Source organism: Mixophyes fleayi, chromosome 3 (assembly GCF_038048845.1).
Source record: "Mixophyes fleayi isolate aMixFle1 chromosome 3, aMixFle1.hap1, whole genome shotgun sequence".
Taxonomy (NCBI): Eukaryota; Metazoa; Chordata; class Amphibia; order Anura; family Limnodynastidae; genus Mixophyes; species Mixophyes fleayi.
In genome coordinates this window covers 80,838,714-80,864,526 of record NC_134404.1, presented here as the reverse complement: position 1 = coordinate 80,864,526, position 25,813 = coordinate 80,838,714, and the positions used below count along the sequence as shown (strand labels likewise).

General features: G+C 39.7%; 1 protein-coding gene across 1 annotated transcript in view; it reads right to left on the bottom strand.

Annotated features, from left to right (window-relative positions):
• LOC142143764 (glutathione hydrolase-like YwrD proenzyme) overlaps positions 1 to 25,813 on the bottom strand; it is a 78,205-nt gene that overhangs the window by 32,807 nt on the left and 19,585 nt on the right. Inside the window, exons 4-6 of the mRNA XM_075201894.1 lie at positions 22,952 to 23,105; positions 20,753 to 20,959; positions 2,441 to 2,593 (exon numbers count right to left, since the gene is read on the bottom strand). Coding sequence (XP_075057995.1) covers positions 2,441 to 2,593; positions 20,753 to 20,959; positions 22,952 to 23,105 — 514 coding nt within the window. The remainder of the gene's footprint in view (positions 1 to 2,440; positions 2,594 to 20,752; positions 20,960 to 22,951; positions 23,106 to 25,813) is intronic.

Genomic DNA, 25,813 nt, shown 5'->3' with positions numbered 1-25,813 from the left:
TAAAGGGATTCCTTTTCCAAAGGAGATCTTCACTTACTGTCCCCTTCACTGATAAACTGCACAAATGTATTACCGCTAATACTACACTGTTCATATGCATGTGCTTAGTATATTCGGTGGAACTGTCTATATTTTTCTCACCTTATATTTAAAATCTAGAATTAAAGTTTCCAATTAATAATGATGTAAAGTATAGACTAATCTGGGTCATCTAGTTAATATGCAGAAATAGTGACATAAATCACTATATATTAGTGATTTGTAGGATGATTGAAATTGAATGTATTAATATTGAAATCTTACTACTTATTTCATTAATGCAATTGCAGTAAAAGCTTTCAATATTCAGCATAAATCACACAGTGTTAACAAATGATTAGCCACTCAATTAAAGACTTCAGAATTAATACTGCTGGGTAGCTCTGGGTATATGGAAACGCACAGATAACAAAAATTGGATCATTTGGAATTTACAGGAGAACTGTGAAAGGTGCCCAAATGGCAGACTTTTCTATAACTAGCCCAACTGGCTGTTAATGGCAAACTCCATAGATGGTGTACTTCTCATATATTTCAATGTGCCCATTCATTTCAATGGGGTGGAAAATCCATTAAAAAGGGCACATTGCAAAGAAGGTGAAAAGCTCCTAGATTTATAAATAGGATGAAACATATACTCAGGATTACTGTGGCATGTTTTCTTTTCATTGAATCCTGCAATTAGCATGGCTAGTTTATTATTTAAAGAAAGTGCAATCTGCATAGGTATTTTGTGTGTATAATGTAAATCATATTATTTCAAGATATGGGCTGAATAAGTTCACCATTTTGACTTTTATTTTATTTTAACTAATGCTCAATTACATGTCCTGATGTCTGAGGTACAGCTTTAGACACTACTCTAGGAAGGTGTGCCTTTTGATTAAGTAGTTTGTTTTGTAGATCTAGAAGCCGATACTCTGACTCAGCTTGTACTTAAGCCAAAACTGTAATTGTAAGCAGGTCTTTTGTAATTCTGACCAGATCTGGCCCTTAATATTTCCCAGTGGATATTGTAATGAATTCCAGATAGTTACTATGTTGCTTTTACATTCCTAAGGCATTCTGTTGTCAGGGAAAGGAGTATCAAGTGAATCAAGCTGGGTGTGTTTATCTCATGTGGCTTGATGACAAATCGGAGACTTTGGCTTCTGTTGGGTATTATTAGCATAATCACAACAGGTGTAGAGTATTTTATCAGAGGATGCAGGGAGGATATAATATTTAACTCTTAAAGGGTCAAGTTAGTAACGTTTCATGGCTTGTGCACCTGAGCTAATGACAAGGATAGCAGAAGCTTTCCCAGGTCTATAATTAGATGATATTGTTATGTGCTATATAAAAAAAATATCAGAGGAGAACTATAATGAAATTATGATTATTTTTTTAAGTTTAGCACAAATATTATATAAATCGGACTGTCCAACTCTTATTCTTGGTGCACACAACAAGCCAGGGGTGAACCCCACACCCGCGAGAGCTGCTGCGCATGCGCAGCAGCTCCGTTTCTTCAGCGCTGTCCTATACAGCAGCCGCGGCGCTGTCTAAGAAGCGTCCGCGGCGGTGCTGTATACACTACAGCACCGCCGCGGACGCTTCTTTGACAGCGCCGCGGCTGCTGTATAGGACAGTGCAGCTATAGCGGCCACTTAGTTAGCGCAGGGGGGGGGGGTTCTGGAGACTCAGAAACCCCCCCTGTGTGCGCCACTGCAAGCCTGCCCTTTACAGAAGAGGCTCATATAGTATGACATTAAAATAACAAGGGACAAACATCAGGCTATTGTTAGGACTTAGAACGAGGAATCCTCATCCTACAAAAAATAGGCAGTAAAATGGGGAGAATAAATGAACAAATCATGTTTTATGTGCCATCAAATAATGTTTCATTAGAATACAAAAAAGATTAATGCAGGTGTTAGATTATACAGTTTGACAGCCACTCAGTTTAAGATCTTGTATAAAAATCTGAAACCAGCAGTTGCTTCATCAGAATTTTAAAGAAGTGTATGTTGCATGTGTTGAACATAAGTTTTGTAGAAAAGACTTTTATATTTTCAATAGATGTTAATATATAGCGACTACAATTAAATATTCAGTATTTTTCTGTAAAAAATCTATTGTTTGTTGTTGTTTCTATAATAGCTCTTCTTTTTTTAAGGTATTATGCAAAAGATTAATGTTTTAAAACAGCTATATATGCATATTAACTTGTACCCTAGATTAAAAAAAATACTTCTTTGACAATAGCAGATAAGTATATCAGAGACAATACTTGCAGGGGAAGGTGTCACATTGATATCACAGGGTTCCAGAATTCAGGTTTCCTTAAATATACCCTAGGAATGGACAAAGTTATTTCTGGCCTTTAATTCCATTAATGCAGTAATTTATCTTATGTTACCTTGTATGTTGTGCAAATTGGTTGCACTTCTTCTGTCACATGGCTTGATAAGTCACTGAGTTCCAAAAATCCACCATTGCTCCGCACTACTTGAACAATGGCTTGCGCAATTTGTCCTTCGTAGAATCCCTCTTTACCCAATTTAGACAGTTCCTGTAATGACAAGACTGACATTTGTCTTAAAAGAGTACTATGATATCTGATAAAGTTTACGTTGTACTATTATTATTAAAAATAATCTTTATTTATAGGGCGCCACGTTTGGTCCACATAGCCGTAAAGAGGGCAAACAACAAGACAGTACATGGTATAAAGGTACAGTAAATAAATAATACTACAACTCTCCACACAGCTGATAGCACTGAAAACCTGGCTCCCCATCCTCCTACAAAATCCTCTTCAAACGCCTCATCATCACGTATAAGGCCCCTTCCAACTCCACTACTCCCTACATCTCCAACCTCATCTCCATACATACTCTCTCCTGGCCTCTCTTGTCAGCCAATGACCATCACCTTTCCTCCCCTCTGGTAACCACATCTCAAATCTGAAACCAATATTTCTCCAATGCCTTTCCCCCATTACTGGAACAATCTCTCTTATTCCATCAAACTTTCCTCTTTCAGGAAGTGAAAGGAAAAGTTGAGTGTCTTCGGCATAAAGGCGAGACTGCAGAATGAAGAAACTCACGAGTTTACCCAGGGAGTAGATGTACAGAGGAGACAGGAGAGGGCCAAGGGCAGAACCCTTTGAGATTTCTACAGGAAGGATGGATGGGGGGAGGAGGAGAAGGAACCAGAGATAGAAACAGAGAAGGAGCGGTTGGTGAGATAGGATTTGAACCACGAATGGATGGTGTCAGAAATGCCAAAGGTGTGAAGGGTGTGCAGCAGGAGATGGTGATCCACTGTGTGAAAGGCAGCATAGAAGTCCCAGAGGTTAAGCAGGGAGAAGTGGACCCTGGATTTGGCCAAGAGAAGATTGTTAGTGACTTTCATCTCTCCCCCTGATCCCAGGGGGATAGTTGCAAGTCAAGGAATACACCTAGCCAGCGAGCTTGTGGGGTGGGATTTATGGTCATGTTGTCAACAGAAATAGAAATGTCAGGCACCAAGCTTCTATTCTAGGGTATGAGATTGATCAGGTAAGTTACCCAGTAACAACCCGCAAAGTAAAGACTGTAACACAACAGTGATAGCAACATGATAAAACAAAAGTAAGGTATCAATGGCTACAATACCAGGGAGAACAGACAGAACAGTCCATTAAGAAGCAGGGATGGAGGATGAATATTCACTGCCTACAAGTTCTATTAAATTCAGTTAGGTTCCGGATAAGTTCAAGTTCCGGAAGGTGTAAAGGAGAAGACTGGAGTTCCAATAGAAGGTAGCAGGCTCAGGAGACAAGGTTCCAGGGTGGTAAGTTGATGGTGAAAAGGTCAGGACACAAGCATATAAGAACTATACCAGACTAGAATAGCAAGATTGAGGAAAGCAGTCCCAAGCAACAATCCAGGATGGATTTAGGCCAAAGCCACAGTCTGGATTAAGTTCATAGCGGTGATTGGGATGGATGGATGGACACATGGAGGAGAAAGCCACAAGAATGTCAGGCTGGCAGCAGTTTTTTTTTTTGTTTTTTTTTACAGAGAAGAGTCAGTGAGTCACAAAAGAGAGGGTGGTCTATTTAACATCTAGCAGTGATAACATAGATTTTCATTATCTGCTTATTGCTACATCGCATCCTGAAATAACTATAGCAATAAGAGGACTGCAGCTGTACTTGTACCACCGTTGTTCATTGTAAATAGGCTTCCCCTTTGCCTTGCATGGGAAAGTTTTCACTTGAAGAAACCCTTTGAAGTATTGGAAGAAGCCCTAATTCCAATGAAAACAAATGATTTTGCTGGAGAAAGGAGTGATTTTGAAGTGAAATATAGATCCCAAATGATGTGAGAATCCATACAGCATAAGAGAAGTGTGGGAAAAGAATAAGATGAATAGGAAAGAAACAAGAAAATATAAAAATGTAACACAAATTTCAAGTCAAAGAAAATAGAGTACAGTACACAGTTCAGGCAAGCAATAGTTAGATAAAGGATAATGACAGAACAAAGAAAAGTACAGGGGAATATAAGAGTATATCAGTTAGTCAAGCAATTAGAATAGCTGTCAGTAGGAAACATTCTGCCATTTTAGTCTGTAAACTAGTAGTTAAGTGATAATATGACAGTCTATAATTTTTGTCAAGTTAATTAGTTAAGACATGATAGACCAGTAAGTGAAATAGAGTATTTTAGTCAGTAAATTAGCAGTTAAACAAAGGTCCTATTAACAAATGCTCAATTACATGAAACATCGAAGTCCTAGCCAGGTAAACAACAACAAAAAAAGATATAGAGAAAGAGCTTAAGCTCGAAGGCGTTTAAACGCCAAGGTTGTTGCGCATGCGGAGATAGTTATTAAAATAGCAGTGAAAGTTCTGCTGCTGGGTTGGTTATAGGAAAGGACCAATAAGTGTGAAGTGGGGAGGGTTTAAGGATATAGGATTCTATTCATTGGAGGGAGTTTGTGATTACTTCCTCGTGGCTTTATGATTTCCCACAGAGAGGCAAGAAAGTACAGCAGTCAGCGACCATGGTTGGTGCAAGGAACGGTCGTGGAGCACTCTCCTTTGAAGCGCGGCTGTCACACCACATATGCATGGGCTCCTGCACTACACCCTTGCAGGAGGTCCAGGGCTGAGCTGGGGAGGGTGGGTTCTTCACAGACTGGTAGCACAGAGGACATACTACCGCCCCCAATGCTTTATTTGCAGTTTGGCAGGAGCTGATGGTTTGCTTGTGCTTTCTTAGTCACCATTTCAGAGATAATTAAAGCTGTGACCTCTGTTCGCCAAATATGTCTCCTAGTCTTCATTTTATTATAAGAGTTAAGGTTTGTGGGTTTGGGGTCATGTGTAAAGGGGAGAACATCATTCGCTACGAGGCTTAACTAAAATAAACAGTTTTACAGGGAGTATGCCTATAATAGTGCTTGGACCAGGGGAAACATCTAATAAAATAACTTTGATTATTGCAAACTGATTTGTGGAACTTTCTGAGTGTCTACTGCCAACCAACTTGCATACATGAAAAAGTGCTGCTAAATGAACACTTTACCAAAAGGAAAGTGAAGCTTAATATTTTAACTTATAGCCTAGTGATTACTTTATTGGACAATGATAGTGCCATATAGTGATAGAAGATATTGCCATATAGTGATATATTGAACACTTTGGCAATGTATTAATACTGTAGAAAGTATCCTGTGTGTCATATATATATATATATATATATATATATATATATATTATATATATACACACATATATACACACACACATTTGCTGTGAAGACTGCTAAATTATTAACCCCCAATTCCTTGAGGATCTCATGTTGGTCTGGGTCTTTTCCCTCCTTTGGGTTGGAGCTAATGGCATCCACTCTTTGAAGTTGGGACAGAATGACCTCCATGGCACAATGACGCAATTTTGGCGTTATATATATATATATATATATATATATAACCACAACAATAGATATACACTGGCACTATCTACCACATCAGTTAGTATTATATATAAAGGTTCACAATACTATATAGTATCAGATATAATAATTAGTAGTCCACAATCACTTCACTCATGTGTGAGTGGCAGCCACGTATAAGCCTGTATCCAGATGGTCAATCCAGAAGAAAATAGTCACTAGAACAAAGCACAGGCGGGGCGCCTCATAGTGTTATACCAGGATAACAAAGGACAAAATATGTATATATATGCGTACCGTCAGGTAAAGATGTATAATCTAGACTTGAGTGGATCCTCTTGGGGAGTTGTAACACTGGATCTCAACTCAGGAACAATCCAAAGGCGTGGAGAAAGGCAAACATAGTATAATATTGTAATGCAAAGGATAATGCACCACGTGAAACACCACAGAATATTCAAAGGGTGTAATGTTCAAAAATGCACCAGGGTATATATATAGAACAAGACTTCCTCAGGAGCACAGAGATGTAGAACACCGGATTAACCGGCTTTTTATCGAGTCTGCGCGCCATTTTGGCGCATGCGCACAGTCCGCCACAGTGTGCGCAGGCGCGGGATCGAGAATTCAAAAAAACTTTATTGTAAACAGATTCTATGTGCAATCGCAACAATAACAATGAATCAACATGTTAGATGCGATCCATACACAGCGCCAGAGTATATATACTTATGAACATAAACATTACATCACTGTTGATACGAACAGTTATCTTCACTATAGGAGTTGCCACCAGAAACGGTGGAAAAACAACATACCCTTTTCCCAATTTAACAGAATTAAAAGGAACTGTAGTAGGGAGACAGATTTTGAAGAACAACTATCATTATACTCAGATCGTTTTAGAAAAAGAGGTTATCCGGCCTCTTTGTTAGATGAGGCTACTCAGAAAATCAAGAACAAAAATAGAACTGAGATCCTAAAGTATTCAATTAAAGGTGAAAAGAAGGATATGATACAGTTTATTACAGAATACAGTAGTGGGGAAAACCTTATAAGGTCGACCCTAACTAAACACTGGAATATCTTGAAAAGGGATCCAGTTTTATCTGAAATACTCCCGGAAAGACCAGTGGTAGTTTTCAGAAAAAAACGATGTTTGAAAGATATGATAGCTCCAAGTTTATTGGAGAAAACAACAATAAGTCATAAACCACCTGTATTAAATACTAAAGGTTCAGTGAGATGTAATCACTGTAACATTTGCAAGTTTATGGACCCTACTAAAACACATTTTTTCAACTCAGACAATAGTAAAATTTTTTTTATTAAGGACAGGATGGATTGTTTAACAACCTCTGTGATATACATGTTGGTCTGCCCATGCAAATTGAAATATATTGGCAAAACAAAACGTATTCTTAAATTACGTATACAAGAACACATTCGTAATATTCGGAACAAAATTAAAAGCCATTCTGTATCTAGACACTTTAATTTGATACACAATGGAGATCCACATGGTCTTAAATTTATAGCTTTAGAGCATGTTACACTGGGTAAAAGGGGAGATGATCTGCAAAGGAAACTTTCACAACGTGAAATGTATTGGATATTTGAATTGGATACCTTATCCCCTACTGGTCCTAATGAAAACTATGAACTGGCCCCTTTTTTATAAATTTTCCCTTAAGGTTCTTCACTCCCCCTCCCCCCCCCCCCTTTTTTTGTCACAATCGTATGTAAACTATTTTCCATAAGTTTGGTTATCTATGGATCATATATTAGATACATATCATATAGATATGGGTTTATGATATTGAATGTCTTTTTAGGCATGAAGTATGTTATATGTATTTGCACTTTATAAATATGTCTTTTGGTAATATAATGTGTGGGTAGTCTATAGTCTTTTATACATATGTTATTTTACACTTCAATAGAATTTTTATACCTCATTAATATTGTATATTATGTTACATGGATTATATGAGATGGTTACCATCTAGTTTTGTATTATACATCTTTAAAATGATATTAATGTATATTCTTTATATAGCATTATTTGTTAGTTCCAGCGGTACTTGAGGGATTAACTCTCTGTGCCGCATATATGGTGATGTAATGTTTATGTTCATAAGTATATATACTCTGGCGCTGTGTATGGATCGCATCTAACATGTTGGTTCATTGTTATTGTTGCGATTGCACATATAATCTGTTTACAATAAAGTTTTTTGAATTCTCGATCCCGCGCCTGCGCACACTGTGGCGGACTGTGCGCATGCGCCAAAATGGCGCGCGGACTCGATAAAAAGCCGGTTAATCCGGTGTTCTACATCTCTGTGCTCCTGAGGAAGTCTTGTGATCATCAAGACGAAACGCGTCGAGCCTTATTGTTGATCAGCTGTACCTGGTGAACTATATGTGAGTTCAGTATGTTTATTAAATTTTTATTGCTCTTTACAATTGTATCCCCTTCCATTTATTATACCGCCGCTGGAAGGGTGTCCATTGCACGAGATACAGCTGCTTATAAAGAAAACATCTTCTGGCTATTATGCCCATATTTCTGGGTATCCATTGTATGAGATACAGCTGCTTATAAAGAAAACATCTGGCTATTATGCTCATATTTCTGGTACGCATATGAATTATTACCTACACATAAAGTGGTGTGTGTTTTTCTGGGCTACGTTGTTCTATATATATACCCTGGTGCATTTTTGAACATTACACCCTTTGAATATTCTGTGGTGTTTCACGTGGTGCATTATCCTTTGCATTACAATATTATACTATGTTTGCCTTTCTCCACGCCTTTGGATTGTTCCTGAGTTGAGATCCAGTGTTACAACTCCCTAAGAGGATCCACTCAAGTCTATACATCTTTACCTGACGGTACGCATATATATACATATTTTGTTCCTTGTTGTCCTGGTATAACACTATGAGGCGCCCCGCCTGTGCTTTGTTCTAGTAATATATATATATATATATATATATATATATATATATATATATATATATATATATATATATATATATATATATTCCCCCCCATACTAGGCACAGTTCAACAAACACACTTACCCTTTTAAAAGGAAAGCAGTTATGAAAATAAAATAGAAAGGTAAGAAATATATCACGTGGCAATCAATGAAATAAATTTGCATGATAGAGGTCTCCAGTCTTGAACAGTTTTGCGCTTCCCTCTGTTCTTTCTATATCTGCTCAGGTCTAAGGCCCTGTCCTGATTAATTTGTGAACCCTACAATCCTATGGCCCCCTTACTAAATGACCATAACTTATTACCTTAGTATGAAAGTATGCTCATTTGTCAACTATTAAAATATAAAGGTAGACACATAAATTTAATTCCAGTGGCATTGTGTGCATATTACTTCATTGCTTTTATTTTCTTTATACACATCTGTGCTTAAAGTATACTTCACTCGCATGACACACATCAAGCTTTTCCTTATGGGAAACAGTCCAGATGAGTTGGAAAAGTGCAAGCTCTGCATCCGGGCACACAGCAAAGAAATGCCTGCTCCTTAGTTACTTCTCCTTTTACTTTATTTTTCGTATGAGAGAAGAGTGGGAACAAGCTAATATGTGCCTTGTGATCAACGTATTTCTGCATTCATTTACAACGGAGGCTAACTTGCTTACCATTACAGACATTATAGTGGCACATTAGACCACACATTGCAAATTCATATGTGATAACGTCAGTAATAGCTTTTGTGTACAGGTGTGTGTGGGTGTTCATTCACAAACAGCACTTTTTATGTTTTCACACTTTTACAGAATGCAGCTAACTACACTGCATCCAGGTGACATCGTCACATCCATATCTGTGTGCAGTATATGCCACCTTTGTAGTTAAGACAACATTTGTACATAAAAAAAAAAAAAGATTTACTTTTGTATGCTTTGGTTGCCATAACACAAATATGGCCGTCCTAGATCTCTATTACTGAACTGAGCTATAAGGGACATTACAGGGGAAATGTACATGTTTCTATGCTGTATATACAGCCAAAGAGTTTATGATGGCACATATGAATCCGTTTTAATACCTGGTGCCTAGGTAGTAATAAGCCAGGTTTCTGAATTGGAAAGCCATTGTTCTCAAAGATATCGCTTCTAGTCTGTCTCTTTCATGCAGCAAAAGAAAACAGATAGGTTGTAACAAATCGGAAACAACCCATTAATACAAAAATCTTTCATTGTTGTGTTTTTGTAGTAGTATGCACACCCCCAGAATACATATGGGGTTCCTTTTACATCAGTGACCCACACATATTGTCTCTCTCCTTACGCAGCCCATAGCCATCTTTACTGCCTCTGGCAACGCTACAGTTGTGGTTCAGGCACATTATTGTGATAGTTATATGTATTAGGTTTTCATAGATATCAGGAAATGTTGATATATGCGAGATTTGAAAATAAGCAGCAACAATTTATTCATAGTAATCAGCAATGTACTGTGTAATAAAACAGATTGCCATTATCTACCAGTAACCACTGGTTACCTATATCACACGGAGATCACGCAAGTGTCCCTTGCCTTATATACTAGGAATGAGGTATCTCCCAATATATAGACTAACATCTCTGTTGGAATGTTTAGTGTATCCTGTATTATTAGTCAGAAGACGAAGGTGCAGATTGTAATCTTACTAGGTTTGATGTGACTTAAGTTCCACCTAAGAAAATGAACACACATAAATAGTCTATTTTGAGAGACAGAGATAAATCAATAATCTCTTGTTCACATGGTAATAAATGATTTGTACATTATCCAGGTTCCAGAGGGGAAACAACTACAATTATTACGATCTGCATCCTCCGTAACTCCTTACTCTGTCACTGAAGATAATGACTCAAATAATGACTGCCCTTAATTGAGTTTACAACACGTAAGTGATATATAAATACACATGTAAATTAGACATTAATATTTAATAGTGCTAAAGTTTTCCAGTTAATGTTTATGTAAGCTAACTGTACAGGCCTTATGATTAATTTAAATGGATTGTACAATAATAGCAGTTACGAGCTACGAACTGTATAGAGAATCCCATGTTGCTGAAATAGAAACTAGACACCCATGTTACAAAGAGTGTGTTCATATTTCTACCTGCTGTCCTTTCACATATATAGCAGTAAGAGGCTTGTTATGGGTGGGCATACCTGTCCACTAATTATGGCAGCTGTGTACTCCTGGGTTAGACCCTTTATGATAAATATTGGGAGTGAAGACTGTGTACTCCCTGGTGAGACCCCTTATGATAAATATTGGGAGTGAAGACTGTGTACTCCCAGATGAGACCCGTTATGATAAATACTGGGAGTGAAACTGTGTACTTGCGGGTGAGACCCGTTATGATAAATACTAGGAGTGGAGCTGTGTACTTCCGGGTGAGACCCCTTATGATAAATACTGGGAGTGAAGCTGTGTACTCCGGGGTGAGACCCCTTATGATAAATACTAGGAGTGAAACTGTGTACTTCCGGGTGAGACCCCTTATGATAAATACTAGGAGTGAAGCTGTGTACTCCCGGGTGAGACCCCTTATGATAAATACTGGGAGTGAAGCTGTGTACTCCCTGGTGAGACCCCTTATGATAAATACTGGAAGTGAAGCTGTGTACTCCCTGGTGAGACTCCCAGAAGGCAAGCTGGGGTCTGGTACATAGTAAACAGCAGAAACAAGGCTTGGGAGACAATCGAAAGACACTGCTTGAGTGATTCAATAATCTGGCAATCAGTGAATAAAAATGTGCTGGATACTTATAGACACAGAAATGCGTTGGACGCTTCCAATCATGTCTCTGATTGCTGACAACAGTCTTCTAATGTAGAACACAGGTCATCTTTAAATACTGAGATCTGTTACTTGTTTTTCCTCTGAGTCAATCTGAATGCCAATGTCGCAACGGTGGGCGACTGGTACCTTTCTGATAATTTCCCATAACAGCCGGCTCTAAGAATATATGTAACCTAGCTCTAATGTACACCTGTCAATGTACAGCCTGGGAGTAACGTGCAATGATTTCTAGGCCATTTATGGCTCTTGTACCAGGCACTGAGGCTGGAGTGAATATCAGGTTACCAGGTTGTCGCCCTCAGGAGTTATAGGGCATACTAAGAATTATGTTTTACTGCATTATCAACTAAAGAAACACCCGCGATTTGTATCTGGAACAGTCCGCAGAGACACATCGTGTGAGAGTTTTTTCTCAAATCTCAGCTCATTTTCCCTTGCGTGTCATAGAGATGTCGGGAGAAAACGAGCGGAGATTCTGTACTGTATTGTTAGGTAATGTGCGAGGCACTGTCCGTCGGCACATTGTGGCCAATTGAATTCCTTCCTTTGCGTGCCTGGCAAAAGTTATATTATTATTAAAAGGTGTTCCTTATGTATACAACAATAATCATGAGCAGAGAGATATTTATAAGACGATTAGTGTCATCAATGTGGACTCAAAAACATTATCAAGACTTTATATGCTACGCCTTGACCATATAGGTCAAACAGGGTTTATATACTGTATATTTAACGTCTCAAAAGAAGGAGTAATACTCACTATGACACACAACACTCAATTCTAGAAAAAATATCATCTTACTTAGTTATTATATCTTTGACCTGCTTTGTGGGGATGCTAAAATCTTGGAGAATGTCAGGGATTTATTAGTTTAAATTTAATTTTTAACCTTGTCTTAATCTAGATTTTTTTCTTAATTTTCCTAATAATACATTTTTGTTTTATTTTAATTGAATGTCGTGCATCATTTTGAGTGTTATTTCTGCTTAGCAGAATTGAAAAAAATTTTGATGCAAGAATACTTATCCAGTCTGTTATAATGTATACGTGGCACACAACACTTTTCCTTACATTCATTATTTAACCTCTCCCACATCTCATACTACGCAAGCAGTGTATAGTACATTCCTTCTTTGCATAATGTCCTTTATAAGTAAGCAAATCAATGGTGTTTGTGACGGAATGCATTTTGTCTTCACTGTCTTAAACAATCTCATATCTTTATGGATACATAAATAATTTGTCTTAAAGTTACTATCACAAACATATGCTGGATGGTGGCTCCTTGCCAGTCTTAGTGCAACTGAAATTAGAGGTACGGGGTTTAACAGGGACCCCCACAAGGAGGTTTGGTCTTAGCTGCAAGGGATGCACAGGGTGTAATTCTCCAAGACAGTCACCAGCAAAGCGGAGGTGAACAGAGAGTAGTTAGATAGTCCGAGATCAACACCAGCTGGGCAAGAAAGTACAGAATCAGAATCCAGAAGTGTGATCAGACGACCCAAAGATCTAACACCAAGAGGGATCATGATAGCAAAATTGGAGTCCAGAGAGAAAGAGGTCAAAGTTAAAGCTGGGTTAGAATCAAATAGCATAGACAGGGTAGCTGGAGCTGAGAAGCACTGGAGTAGGAGCGTGACCTGATACTTTGGCACCCTAATGGTGCCAGACTCCACTTTAAACAGAGGCAGAGTAGTCCTGTTTGGCTCAGTCCAGTCAGTGAGATAACTGACTGACAGCTGAGGGGATCGTCCACGTCGCCTGGCAACAGGAACTTGTGCAGTGCGGGCCAGGAGAGACTGCTCCCAATGCTAAGCAACAGGTCGCGCCCGGCCTGGAAGAGACAGGTGGCCGTCCCCGAGCAGGAAGAGAACTGTGGGACAGTGCCTGACAGTTACACTTTAATACAGAGGGGTCATTTGTAACATAGAAAAAATTTAGATGCACAGTGCATTTTATTTTGCACAGACATGCCTAGTCCTGTCCTTAATAACAATTCAATATGTGGTCACTGCCTCCCATAAAATAGGCAAATATGTCTCCTGCTACTGTGAACATTGTAGTGATACAATTAGCTAATAAACATGGTACAAATGGACAACAGGAGATGAAGACTGAATACAATGAAGTACTCAGGTTCAAGTCAAATATACCTTAATAAATTGCAGCATGTGACATTATCTATAATATCTTAGATTTCTTTTGAAATCTTTCTTTTGAGTATTAAAGCTTCAAGCACTGCTTTGGAAGATAGAAATTAGTGGTGATATAGGATAAAAATATTCTTACAGTGTTCGTTTAATAGCTCTCTAGACACTTGCATTGAGTTATATACTATTTTAGGACAAGATTAATATTTATACCACCAGATGAAAACATAAATATGGTGTTATAGTGATAATGGCATTATAAAGAGGATGTAATTAAGTTATGCATATTAATGTACCTTTGTGCAGAGATCCTACTTGGTCATGATATATAGACAAGGCCGGATTAAGGGAATGGAGGCCCCCGGGCTAAGGGTTCTGTGAGCCCCCCCCCCCCCCCCCGTTGCGAGCCCCCCCCTCCCTGTGAGATCCCTCCCCCCGAGCTCTTGCCTCCTATTCCTGATCCATCCTTTCTTCACTGTCTGCAGGCAACAGGTGTTCTTCCATCACTCCCTGTAGTGCTTCCGCGGCGTGCAGTAGGCTCCTTACTATGACTCATAGTCTCACTCTCATGAGATCTCCTCAGTAGGGAGATTACTGTGTGCTGTGGAAGCACTACAGTGACAGCAGGTAGCTAACAGCATAACATTTGCTGTTAGCTGCCTGCCATTCTCCTTGACCAGCTGACAGTTAGAGTCGGCGGCGGGGAAGCCCCTGACCCGTTGAATGCCGGCAGGCCCCGCCCAAAGCCCCTGGGCTCTAGCCCAGTTAGACCTTGGGTTAATCCAGCCCTGTATATAGGAAGAGCTTGTAGAGAGGGAACACTATACAATATAATCATCAGTGTTCTCCCCAACACCCATTTCCAGCTTGCTCCACCCGACTGTTTTCATCCGGCTCTTGGAGCCCAACAGCCCTATTATAATAGAATAAACCATTGTTTCTCCTAATAGAACAGGCACTATGTGAGCACTACAGCCAGCAGTGTGTGTTATATCACTGACCACCAGTCCTGGCAGGTGTGGGCAATAACCTCCAAATTTTTCACTATTACTACAAAGTATTACAACTGTCCCCACCCGGATGGCAACATTTTCTGGGGAAAACACTGAAGGTTCATGCAAAAACACAAATGTGATTTTTTTTTTTTAGTGGGAGTTTTGTGATGCCAGATGCCTACTTTGTTCAAGCGCATCTAATTATACAGCTAAGTGCAGGTATTTTCAGTTCAAGGTTGACACATCTGCGCCAGCACAAACATTTCCACCATCTGAAGGGTGGAGTTTTGTGGATCAGAGGCATTCCTTGAGGAGTATGCCTACTTTTGCACCTACATGCAGAAAGAAGATTTTGTTTTGCCGGACGAGATTATTTAAATGAAATGAAATGAAGTAGTGGAGAAAGCACATTTAGGTGGGAGCGTTTCCTGCTAGTCAGGAAGGAACAAAACCTTTATATTCCTGAAAGCTGATTATTTTTACACTTCCTCTGAGACCTTATCCTTAGACCTTATCCTATATTGCAACGTCCAACTTTCAAAATATGTGTGTGTGTAAAAATAAATAAATAAAAAAAAAAATATGTGTGTGTGCGCGCGTGTGTGTGTATTTGTGTGGGCACAGAGGCGGAACTAGCGAGCTGTGGGCCCCACTGCAAGGAAGCGGGGAGAAGGGAACTGGAGCCCACAAATTGCTAGTTCCACGTGCAGCAGGCCCCATTATCACCATGGGCCCCTATGCACCGCACCTGCTGCACCAATGGTAGTTTGTTTTGCCAGTGTGAGTTTGTGTGTGTTTGTGTGTGTGTTATCCACCCTCCTGCATCCACTGCCGTGCACAGTAAAGTCATACAGTATATGTATTTGTTTTTTCATTTAAAGGGGTGTATTATATGTAAGCTATGAATCTATAAACAGTATAACTTGGCAGTGTTTGTTAGGAGGAATTATGATGGTAGTTTCCTTCCATGATAAACCCATAATTGCCCCTTCTATAGGTTTCATGTGTAGCAGGGTGGGTAAAAAATAATGTGATCCAAAAACGACCCAAGAATATTTTCCTATGGAAAAAACTGAGCACGTTTTTAAACTTTACACCATAAAAGCAGTAATGTGGGTTTTAGGGAGCTTCTCCCAGACAAGAACAGAGACACTAAAGGGTAAATATAATACAAATCGTGTTTGGCAGCGGTTTCGAACCGCCGTTCATTGCCACAGTTTTCCAGTGGTCTAGAGGTGAAAACTGCCACATTTACTATTGGGCTGCCATCTAAAATGCCTGGTGATGTGTGGCAGATTGAACAGTATGCAGTTTAACAAACACAACCGCCATAAAATTGGTCAAGCAGCAGCTTAGTAAATCTGTCTGTTTGTATTTTGATCATGTTAAAAATCGGGACTGCACTCTGAAAACTGGTGCTTTGTAAAATTCTAAAACCGTAGAAAACTGGCGGTTTCATCAAACCGCCCTTTAGTAAATCTAGCCCTAGGTATCTCCGTTTGTCCATCTAAAATCTATAAGTCGCAAAAATTACCATCTTATAATATAAACTCCATGATTAACCCAAATTAGTGGGGGGAAGATGAGAAAAACTGTTTAACCTTATGTGGGACCTAAAGGGCAGTGTGGGGTAGAGGTTATGGCCAGAGCAAGCTTCAGGTCACATGGGTGTCCCCAGTTATTTATTTAAATATTATGGAAGCCCTATTTTAAAGGAAGTTTGTTGGTTACATTCAGAAAAATTCCATGCTAGTCAAAAGAATGATTTAGTAAAGTTTCACCTCTGTTTGAACATCCAATTGTCAGGTGACATTAAGTGAAATATCTGTAACTTCAGAAATGTGTAAAGAATGTAATTACCACTTCACAACTATGACGCTTACAAGTGCATTCCTGGCCTCCAGTTTTGTTCCTTAATATTTTGCAGCTGTGAATCATTAACAATTCTTCCGTTATCCCTTCCTTGTTGAGAGAAAATGTAATTTCTGCTGCACAAAGGTTCATGACAGTTATTGAAAGACACTTAAATTGCACCCATCTACACACACTCAGTGGAGCTCAATTCTGAACCACACTGGATGGTTTGTCCAGTACTCTTCAGAGACCATGCCAATTCTCTAACTTAACAGGCAGACTATGAATCACAGGTTTGCTCTGCAGCAATGTACTGTTTGGACTGGTAGTTTCATACAAAGCCAGAGCTAGCATAAGCACAAGGGATGGCAATCTCAGGTGACGTTAGATTCCATTAGGGCATAATTAAATTTTACTTGTTAAATTATATTACATCTATGCTTTATATCTGAAAATCAGGTTTGGAGTTTAGTATACCTTTACACATGTGGCCTTTTTGGAGAAGATATTTTAGGTGGTTTTCAATTTAAACAACTTGAAACAATGTTTGAAACATATTATTACATATCTCTTTGGTACCAGTTCCAACACTCCTTGGAAAATAATCTTCAGTTTCCAAAAGGAAACATGAGTAAGTGCTCATTAGCAAATGGCAAAAGTAGAGCTAAAATTAGTTCAGCTGAGCAATGACTAAAGGGCAAATGATCACCTTATTATAGGATTTGGTCATTAAATGTGTCATTGGTACAAAATTTACAGTATTTTCTTATGATGGAAATTAATGGGTTTTGGAAGCATATCTATTCTGTGCAAGCAGAGTAATTACAAGTTATTTGTGATACTTTACTACTGTTGAAAAACAAGCAGTTGTAAGAGGCAAGACAATTACAATAGCAGAGATCACTTATTGTGTAATATAGTCTAGAAGTTCTAAGATATATTTTCACCGTAAATCCTGCTTTAACAAACAGAAAAAAATATTTATTGCTTTCATGAAATCAAAGCAGATACCAAAATGAAATGCTGAAATATTTAAATGTATGAGCAGGGGGTTCCGCCCCTTCTGCCAACCTAGGCGGTACTTGTACACTTTCGTCATAATACTCCCCCTTCATCTCCTGTCCCACATCCTCAGTCACAACACTGCAGGGAGAAACTCGTGTCTCCCTGCACTCGTCCTGTAGTTGCTGACCAAGTGCTTGGGGTGGTGGTGAGAGTCATGTCAGGGGCATATCAGTGCATTGTATTGGTTCACGTTGGTCACACAATAAATTACAACTGTCTCCATATTGACATTGACGTAATCTAACAGCACAAATTAGTGGTTGGTAGGGGTGAAATTAATTATGCAGAGAACCCAAGGCCAGTGGGGATTCAAATCTCTGACTAAATTCAAAACAACTGTCAAGAGTAGACTTACCTATATGGGAGTTCAAAAACAATAGTTGAGTTGACATTATTCTCCACAGAAGACAAAGAGCAGTGGTTGTCAGGGGATGACTAAACTTAATTAGAGCTCTAACGCAGATGTAGCATGGGATGAATCATATGTCAATGGCAGTACAAAGTCAGTGTAGACAGCAGGAGCAAGAGATCAGTGTGTGTCAGGAGTGAGACTATGGTCAATGGTTGTCGAGGGAGCAGTTAGCAACAAATAAAAATACCTTAATTTGGAGTTTTAAAGTAGGGAAAACATATTTATTTCAATTTTGCACATGGCCGCCTGGTAACATAAAGATTGACATATTTATAGACAAGCAAAAATTGCAGCTTCTGGAAAACAATTTGTGACACACAGCAAAGATAGGAGAAACAAATGGGCGGAGGACAGTAAAGTAACACTCACTTTTTTCTTTGGTTCTGATTCTACTATTGGTTAAGAGCATGAGGAAACAGGGATAACTTTTCATGCTGGGACACATATATGCATTTAGGACCAGTGTTCGTTTAAACCCCATTAACGTCTATGGGCAGCATTCTACATATGAATTAATAGGGGTTTAGACATATACAAGATGAATGATACCAGAAAGAAAAATTCCCTAAATATTACTGTGTCTACTGAGTAGCATGAGAACATAGGGGCTGTATCATAGATCCATTCACCTGTTATATTTCCAGGAGGAGTAATATAGGTAACATTATGCATACTTGTCAATATTTGGAAACAGTTTCCAAACAGGTTATTAGGAAGCTGCAAGCACCAGTATGACTACCCCTTCTTCTGCCTCTTGAATAGTTCAGGTTCAGATGCTTTTGTGTCGTCTAAGTCTAATAAGTCCAGATCCTGATAGACCACTAGGACCAAATCCTGTACTCCCTGACCCCTTGAAGATTCCTTTAAGTCTACAACCTGAGGGGAGTCACAGTCCTCAAATACTCCTCCTTTTTCTTTATAATATTTATCTTTATTGAAGTTTTTAAGGCAGTTTCAACAGAGATTCACGAGAACAGATAAGTGGGTAACAAAACCACCTCATTAATACAAAATGCCATAATAACACATTCAAATAAATGTTATAATAGAAGAAGAAGGAAAAGAGAAAAAGGAAAAGGCAGAGACGGGGATAAAGGAAGGGAAGGGAGGGGGGGGGGGAATGTTTCCTAGTACAGATTATGTAAATAAACAATTCAAGTCCTAGCAAGGAGAGTAGGTGAGAGAACTGGGTTATTTAAATGATTAAATTTATCGGAGTCCTGGAATTCGAGCCATGGGCTCCAAATGGAGTAATATTCAGTAAAATTATCAGCAGATGAGAGTAAAAGCTCATCCATTTACTCATACATTATCATACATTACTCCTCCTTTTTCCTCCAAAGACCCTTCCAAGTTAGAGATAGCCAAGAGAGGATGAGCGGTCCTAGGCTTGAGGTCTAGGGGTCTAAAGAAACATTTAATTTTTTCAGGCCCGCACTAAGTAAGTGGACCATTAGATCACCTGGGGGTGACCCTGGGAAAGTGGAGAAGCTGGAGGGGCAGAAGAACCCATCCCAACATCCTCTGGAGCTGACAGCTGTAATGTTGAAGCAGCAGTGTCCCTGTTGCAGGTCCGCTCAGGAGTGCCTCTCGAGCGCCTGCAGCGACTCCAATATCAGCTTCATCAAGCTCTTTCCCGTCCGCTGTTTATGAAGGCTCTCCTGCTTAAGCCCGCAAATGGCCACCTTAACCATCAGCACCATGATTGACTTGAATTACATACCAAATTGCCATCTTGACCTTGCGACACTCAATGCACCAAGGGCAGTGCTGTTTAGTTTGAAAACTAAAAAAAAGTTCCGGCTTGAGTCTATGTAACTACTCACAGGCACCCATAATAGACATAGACATATTGTCTCTCACCTGTCACGATGAAGAAGTCTACTAGTGGGAAATACAATTTCCCACAGCCGACTGTGGCTGTCTATACAAGTGTGCTGCAGAGATGAGCACAAAAAAATTAAAGAAAATAAATGAAATTGCAAATAAAATAAAGCATTACAGAAATAGCTGCAGAGCAACCAAATATAAGACCAACTCCAACGGCACTTAAAAAAACACTGAAGAGCTACAGGGGCTACACATGGGAGGAGTTCTGTCATCAAATATATTAACAATGAATTAACTAATTAAGTGCCAACTCCTGTGTCAACTCATACAACCCATGGTAGCAGGGTCACCCAGATTGGATGGAAGAGAAATAATATTTGGAGTTTACATTCTCTGCAACGCTGGTGCACAGGTAATTGTGCCACTCCATGCGGTCATCCAGGACAACAAAAATAATTTTTTGAACTGTGCTAGAAAAATGTCAGTTAGCACCTGATTGTTTCCAATGGGAAACAGCACCTTGTCTATCCACTTACCTGTGCACCAGTCACTTCACAAACAACTATATTAGGTTCATCTTGTTTATGCTGCTTGACTTTACTTCATATCATCAGAAAATGGTAAAAGAACCTGTACCTTGAATGTGTTTGCCAGTGAGGGATTTCTAAAGAGCTGTCCATGTTGCGGAGCCTGTCCATTAATCAGCAGGTCTGCCCCATGCATGTTATTGGGAGCTTGGAGCTTGTGGGCTGTTTTATTCCATTGGAAAGCACACACTTCAGACACCGGAAACCCGAATTCTGCTAATTCAATAGCTGGCTGTAAAATCTCACCCAAACTCAGCTGTAAAGAAAATATGGAACAGCTTGTAGATACTATTTACTATTTCTCTTTTTTTCCCTCAAATGTTTATTAATACATATTACATGATTGCAAACATTTCAAAAAAATTTTGCTGTTGAGCACATAAAGTACTAAACTGTCTAAATAGACTCTGGATCACTACTGTCCGCGTCATAGGAAGTTTACTAAAAATTGCATTTTTTGCATCTTAGATACCTCTCTTCAATCAATAGCAACTTACGCAGGGTTTCCCAAACCCAGTCCTCAGGGCTCCACAACAGTGCAGGTTTTCTGGATCACATGTGACATAATTAGGACCACCTGTGGATCTGTTACAATGTGTCAGTTAGTAATGAATACACCTGTGCTCCAGCAAGAGATATGGAAAACCTGCACTGTTAGGGAGCCTTGAGGACTGGGTTTGGGAAACCCTGGCTTAGAGAATAAGAAGAATATCTTTAAACATTACATGTAACATGTAGAAAAAGAGGAGGAATATTGGGCAGTTGCTTAACACTGACAAATAGGGAGTTTTCCCATCTACAAATTTTAAAACCAAGGCCTGTCCGTGGTAATGTATATATGGGACTATGCTATTCTGCCCAAGAAACCTATTTGTTTGCATGCTTGTATTTATAAACATAGAAGTAGTTCTTTTACTGGCCCTAGTAAAAAGAAATATCAAACAGTCTATAATAAGGGCTCATACACATATATGCCGGGAACAAGCATTTCAATGTATTTTACATGCACTTTCATGCACTGTGATATAACCAAAACAATCTATTGTACTAGCAGTCCGTGTTATCACCAGAGATGCAGGTTGTGTTCTAAGGGGGGTATTCAATTGTTCCGAAGTCCCGCCGCGTAAAAACTACTACCGTTATTACATGGGAGAACATACAAACTCAGGGACCAGCAAGCTGAAATCCAGCGAGAAATTACCGTAGTAACGTTTTTTCCGCGCACTATTACCGTAATGACGGTAATAGTGCGCGGGCCGTGGGATTTTCGGCGTTTCCGCCGACAATTAAATACCCCCCTAAAACTTTAAAAGCGACCTGAAAATAACATTAACAGTGGTTAGATGTGAACAAGCCGTCAATTAGTATAGACATATAAATTGTAAGATTTGACAGTAAAATTATTTACCAAGAAATACATTTTGCGGACTGAGGAAACATTTTTCAGATACAATATGAAGGTGACGTTTTATTCAGAAAGAAGAAACATACAATGTTGTTTAACTCATTTTTAGTACAAGTTTCATTAACAAGGCTCATGTAGACCATACTTGCCAACTTTTCCTCGTTGGCTTCAGGGAGATTCTGGGGGGGAGGTGGGCGTGCAGGGGTGGGGCTTGACAAATCGCATAATTTTGGCCCCTGTCCCCTAAACGATTGTCACAATTTTGGCCAATTAGAACAGGGGACGGGGCTAAGATGATGCAATATTTGCATCATTAAGCCCCCACCGCCACCACTTATCTATTGCAAGGGCGAGAACCGGGAGGCTGTCCTGCACTCCCGGGAGCCCTCCCAGAAATGCGGGAGTCTAGGCAACTATGCGTGAAAGAAAAGCAGCTAATGACTCTCTAGAGACTGAAGTGTCTTTTACATTTCTGTCCCTATTACTGAAGTCATGCTGTCTTACCTGTCAGTCTTTGATTAAATCTTGGTCTCCATGAAAATGGCCACCTCCATAGGCATCAATACATGGACATAGGACACAATTTCTGAACTGTGTCATCTTGCCACAGATGGCGAAGCCAACCACGTCTTGTACTGGCTCAGCATCAGGGAGAATGCCAGACTCTTCAGGGAGTGAGGGAGATCACTCCTATTTCAGGGAGTCTCCCTGACATTCAGGGAGAGTTAGCAAGTATGATGTAGACCTGATCTGATTTGGTACTGGGTAACTGATTTAGAAGTAGGATAATGTGAGTGAATTTACTTTAACATATTTGATACAACAGGTTGCAGAGCAGATTACCTCCTGACTTCCAAAGAGAGAAACTGTGTCAGCCCAGGCAGCTGCAGCCCCCGGGACAGTGACATTGTGAGCATGTGTGGGAGGGAGAGGGTTGTCATCATCATAACCTTGCTGATTCAAAACTTCCAGGCTCAAGGTCCCCGGACACCTTCCACTGCAGTCAACAGATAAGTATCTGAATTAGTACCTCACAGATATTGTAGTATAGATAAACTTACTGGAAACAGCAACCAAACCAATATGTGAGTTGTAAAAACAGTTAATGACAACTACCTGAATTAAAATACTAAAATAATAAGCCTTCAATACACAAACCATATTTTGATGAGTTTTACTATTTTTAGTGTGTTGCTCAATAATGATGCAAAGTTAAGTACAAAGGGCCTGAGTTAGAGTTGGACTGAAGCCCATTTGCGATGCACAAAAATGTGCTTGGCCTCAATGTGCATGCACAACAATTACACTAGAATTAAGAGTTGAAAGTAATTGGCACATATGGCCCCCGGCACCTTGAGCGGGTTGTCAGAGGTATGCACGAGCAAGGTCAATAAAGTAAAGATGTGTAAAAGAAAGTGTAACATGCCGCCAGGAGCTGGGTCCCAGTTAGACTTGTGTACATCTCTAGATGCACTATTTAGGTGCAGCACGGTGGCTAAGTGGTTAGCACATCTGGCTTACAGCACTGGGGTCCCGAGTTCAATTCCTGACCATGGCCTTATCTGTGAGGAGTTTGTATGTTCTCCCGGTGTTTGCGTGGGTTTCCTCCGGATGCTCCGGTTTCCTCCCACACTCCAAAATTAATATGGTAGGTTAAATGGCTGCTTACAAATTGACCCTAGTCTGGGTGTGGGTGTGTGGGTGTGTCTGTGTGTCTGTGTGTCTGTGTGTCTGTGTGTGTGTGTGTGTGTGTGTGTGTGTTAGGGAATTTAGACTGTAAGCCCCAATGGGGCAGGGACTGATGTGAGTGAGTTCTCTGTACAGCGCTGTGGAATTAGTGGCGCTATATAAATAAATGATAATAATAGGAGGAAGTTTATAGACTTGGAGGGTCCATACCCACGCAGGCGTGTGCACAATAATAAGCCTTTTATTACGGTTTTAAAGATTTTCCCCAGAAGTGCCTTTTTTGGTCAAAAACACGATAGTGCTCTTCAGTTAATTTCTGGTCAACAGTTTTCATAATTCAACAGTAAAAATGTTACATCACAACAATGTGGCAAGTGTTCCTCTCATAAGTTTAGAATTTAATACTGAAACTTAATTTTGACTTTTAGTTTTTATTAACTGGATTGAGGTGTGTCTTTCATTATTCAAATTAAATATATGGCAAAGGCAAGACATATGTATTGCTCATACTAAGTGCTCATTAAATAATTGCCATCCGTTAGCATGACATCATGCAATTTGTGACTCTTCTGGAATGTATAGCAAAAATTGTTTAATAATTATTGCCTTTTTAGGGGGGGTAGCTCTGCCCCTGTAGTATATGCGTCAGGCTTAAGTCAGACATACATCTACCCACATACACATATAACAAGCAGATCGTAAGCACAAAAAAAGTTTGTCAACATTTGTTTTGATAGCAAAAACACATGCGCTATTAGGCTTGATATTATATAGCAGATAAAATATTCCTTCTCGTGTAAGAATGAAAGTAGCAATGATGATATTTATATAATATACCAAATATACTCGAGTATAAGCCGACCCGAATATAAGCCGAGGACCACAAAAAACTGGGGAAACTTTTTGACTCGAGTAAAAGCCGAGGGGGGGGGGGGGCTTTTTCAGCATAAAAAATGTGCTGAAAAACTCGGCTTATACACGAGTATATACAGTATGCACAATAAAGAAAGAATCAGCTTCAGAGGTGAATTTGCAATTAGCCAATTAGAAGTGTCTAGCTAGTGGCGGCAACCATCAGCAGCAGCAGCAGCGGGTACTTGCACCTGAAAGATACAGCTCCTGACAGGCGTCCGTGCTGGTGGCTGAAGCCAGAGCCATAACTAGGCAGGTGCGGGCGGTGCCGTCGCCCAGGGCGCAAGCCCAAGGGGGCGCATTAGCCGCCCGCTACCTGCCTCTGTACCCAGGCTCAATCACTGCACACAGCGCTCTTACATCCATCTGCCTCTGCCTGCCTGACGAGAAACAACCTATTCCCGGCATCGGACGCTGTAGCTGCGGCCGAGCGGCTTCCTGCTTTGGCATTTGGAACGCAAGTTTGCATTCCAAATTCCGAAACAGAAAGCCGCTCAGCCGCAGCTACAGCGCCGATCACCGCTGATGACCACTGCTAGAGAAAAGTAATTTTTACAACAAACTGCTCTTATAAGAGCATAATTCTCAATTCTATTCCATTCCACTACCATTCTCACTCATCCCTTCCACCTACCTCCTCCATACCCAAACTCCTATTTCAGCCCACTTATACACCACTTCCACCCACCTCTACTCCCACTGATCTCACCAGCACCTTATTTTACTTAATCTCTCTCTATTTCTCAACTATAAATTTAATATTAATTTCTATTTTATAATACACATATTTGCAAATTTATGATAATCCAAATGCATCAGAAATATAGATAGAGTTATAGATCTCTCTCTCTCTATATAAATATATATATATATATATTCATGCATCCGGCTTATCATGCATTTGCAAATATGTGTAACAGAATTTTTTCAGTAGCCACACCCCCATATTAGGTTGGCCACACCCACTTGGCAAATGTCACTCCCACTTAGATGGGGGGCGCCGGTGTCCTGTCTCGCCCAGGGCACTAAAGTGTTTAGTTACGGCACTGGCTGAAGCAGATATTAGTATGAACAAGTCCTTACACTACTCAGCCTGTGTTATAT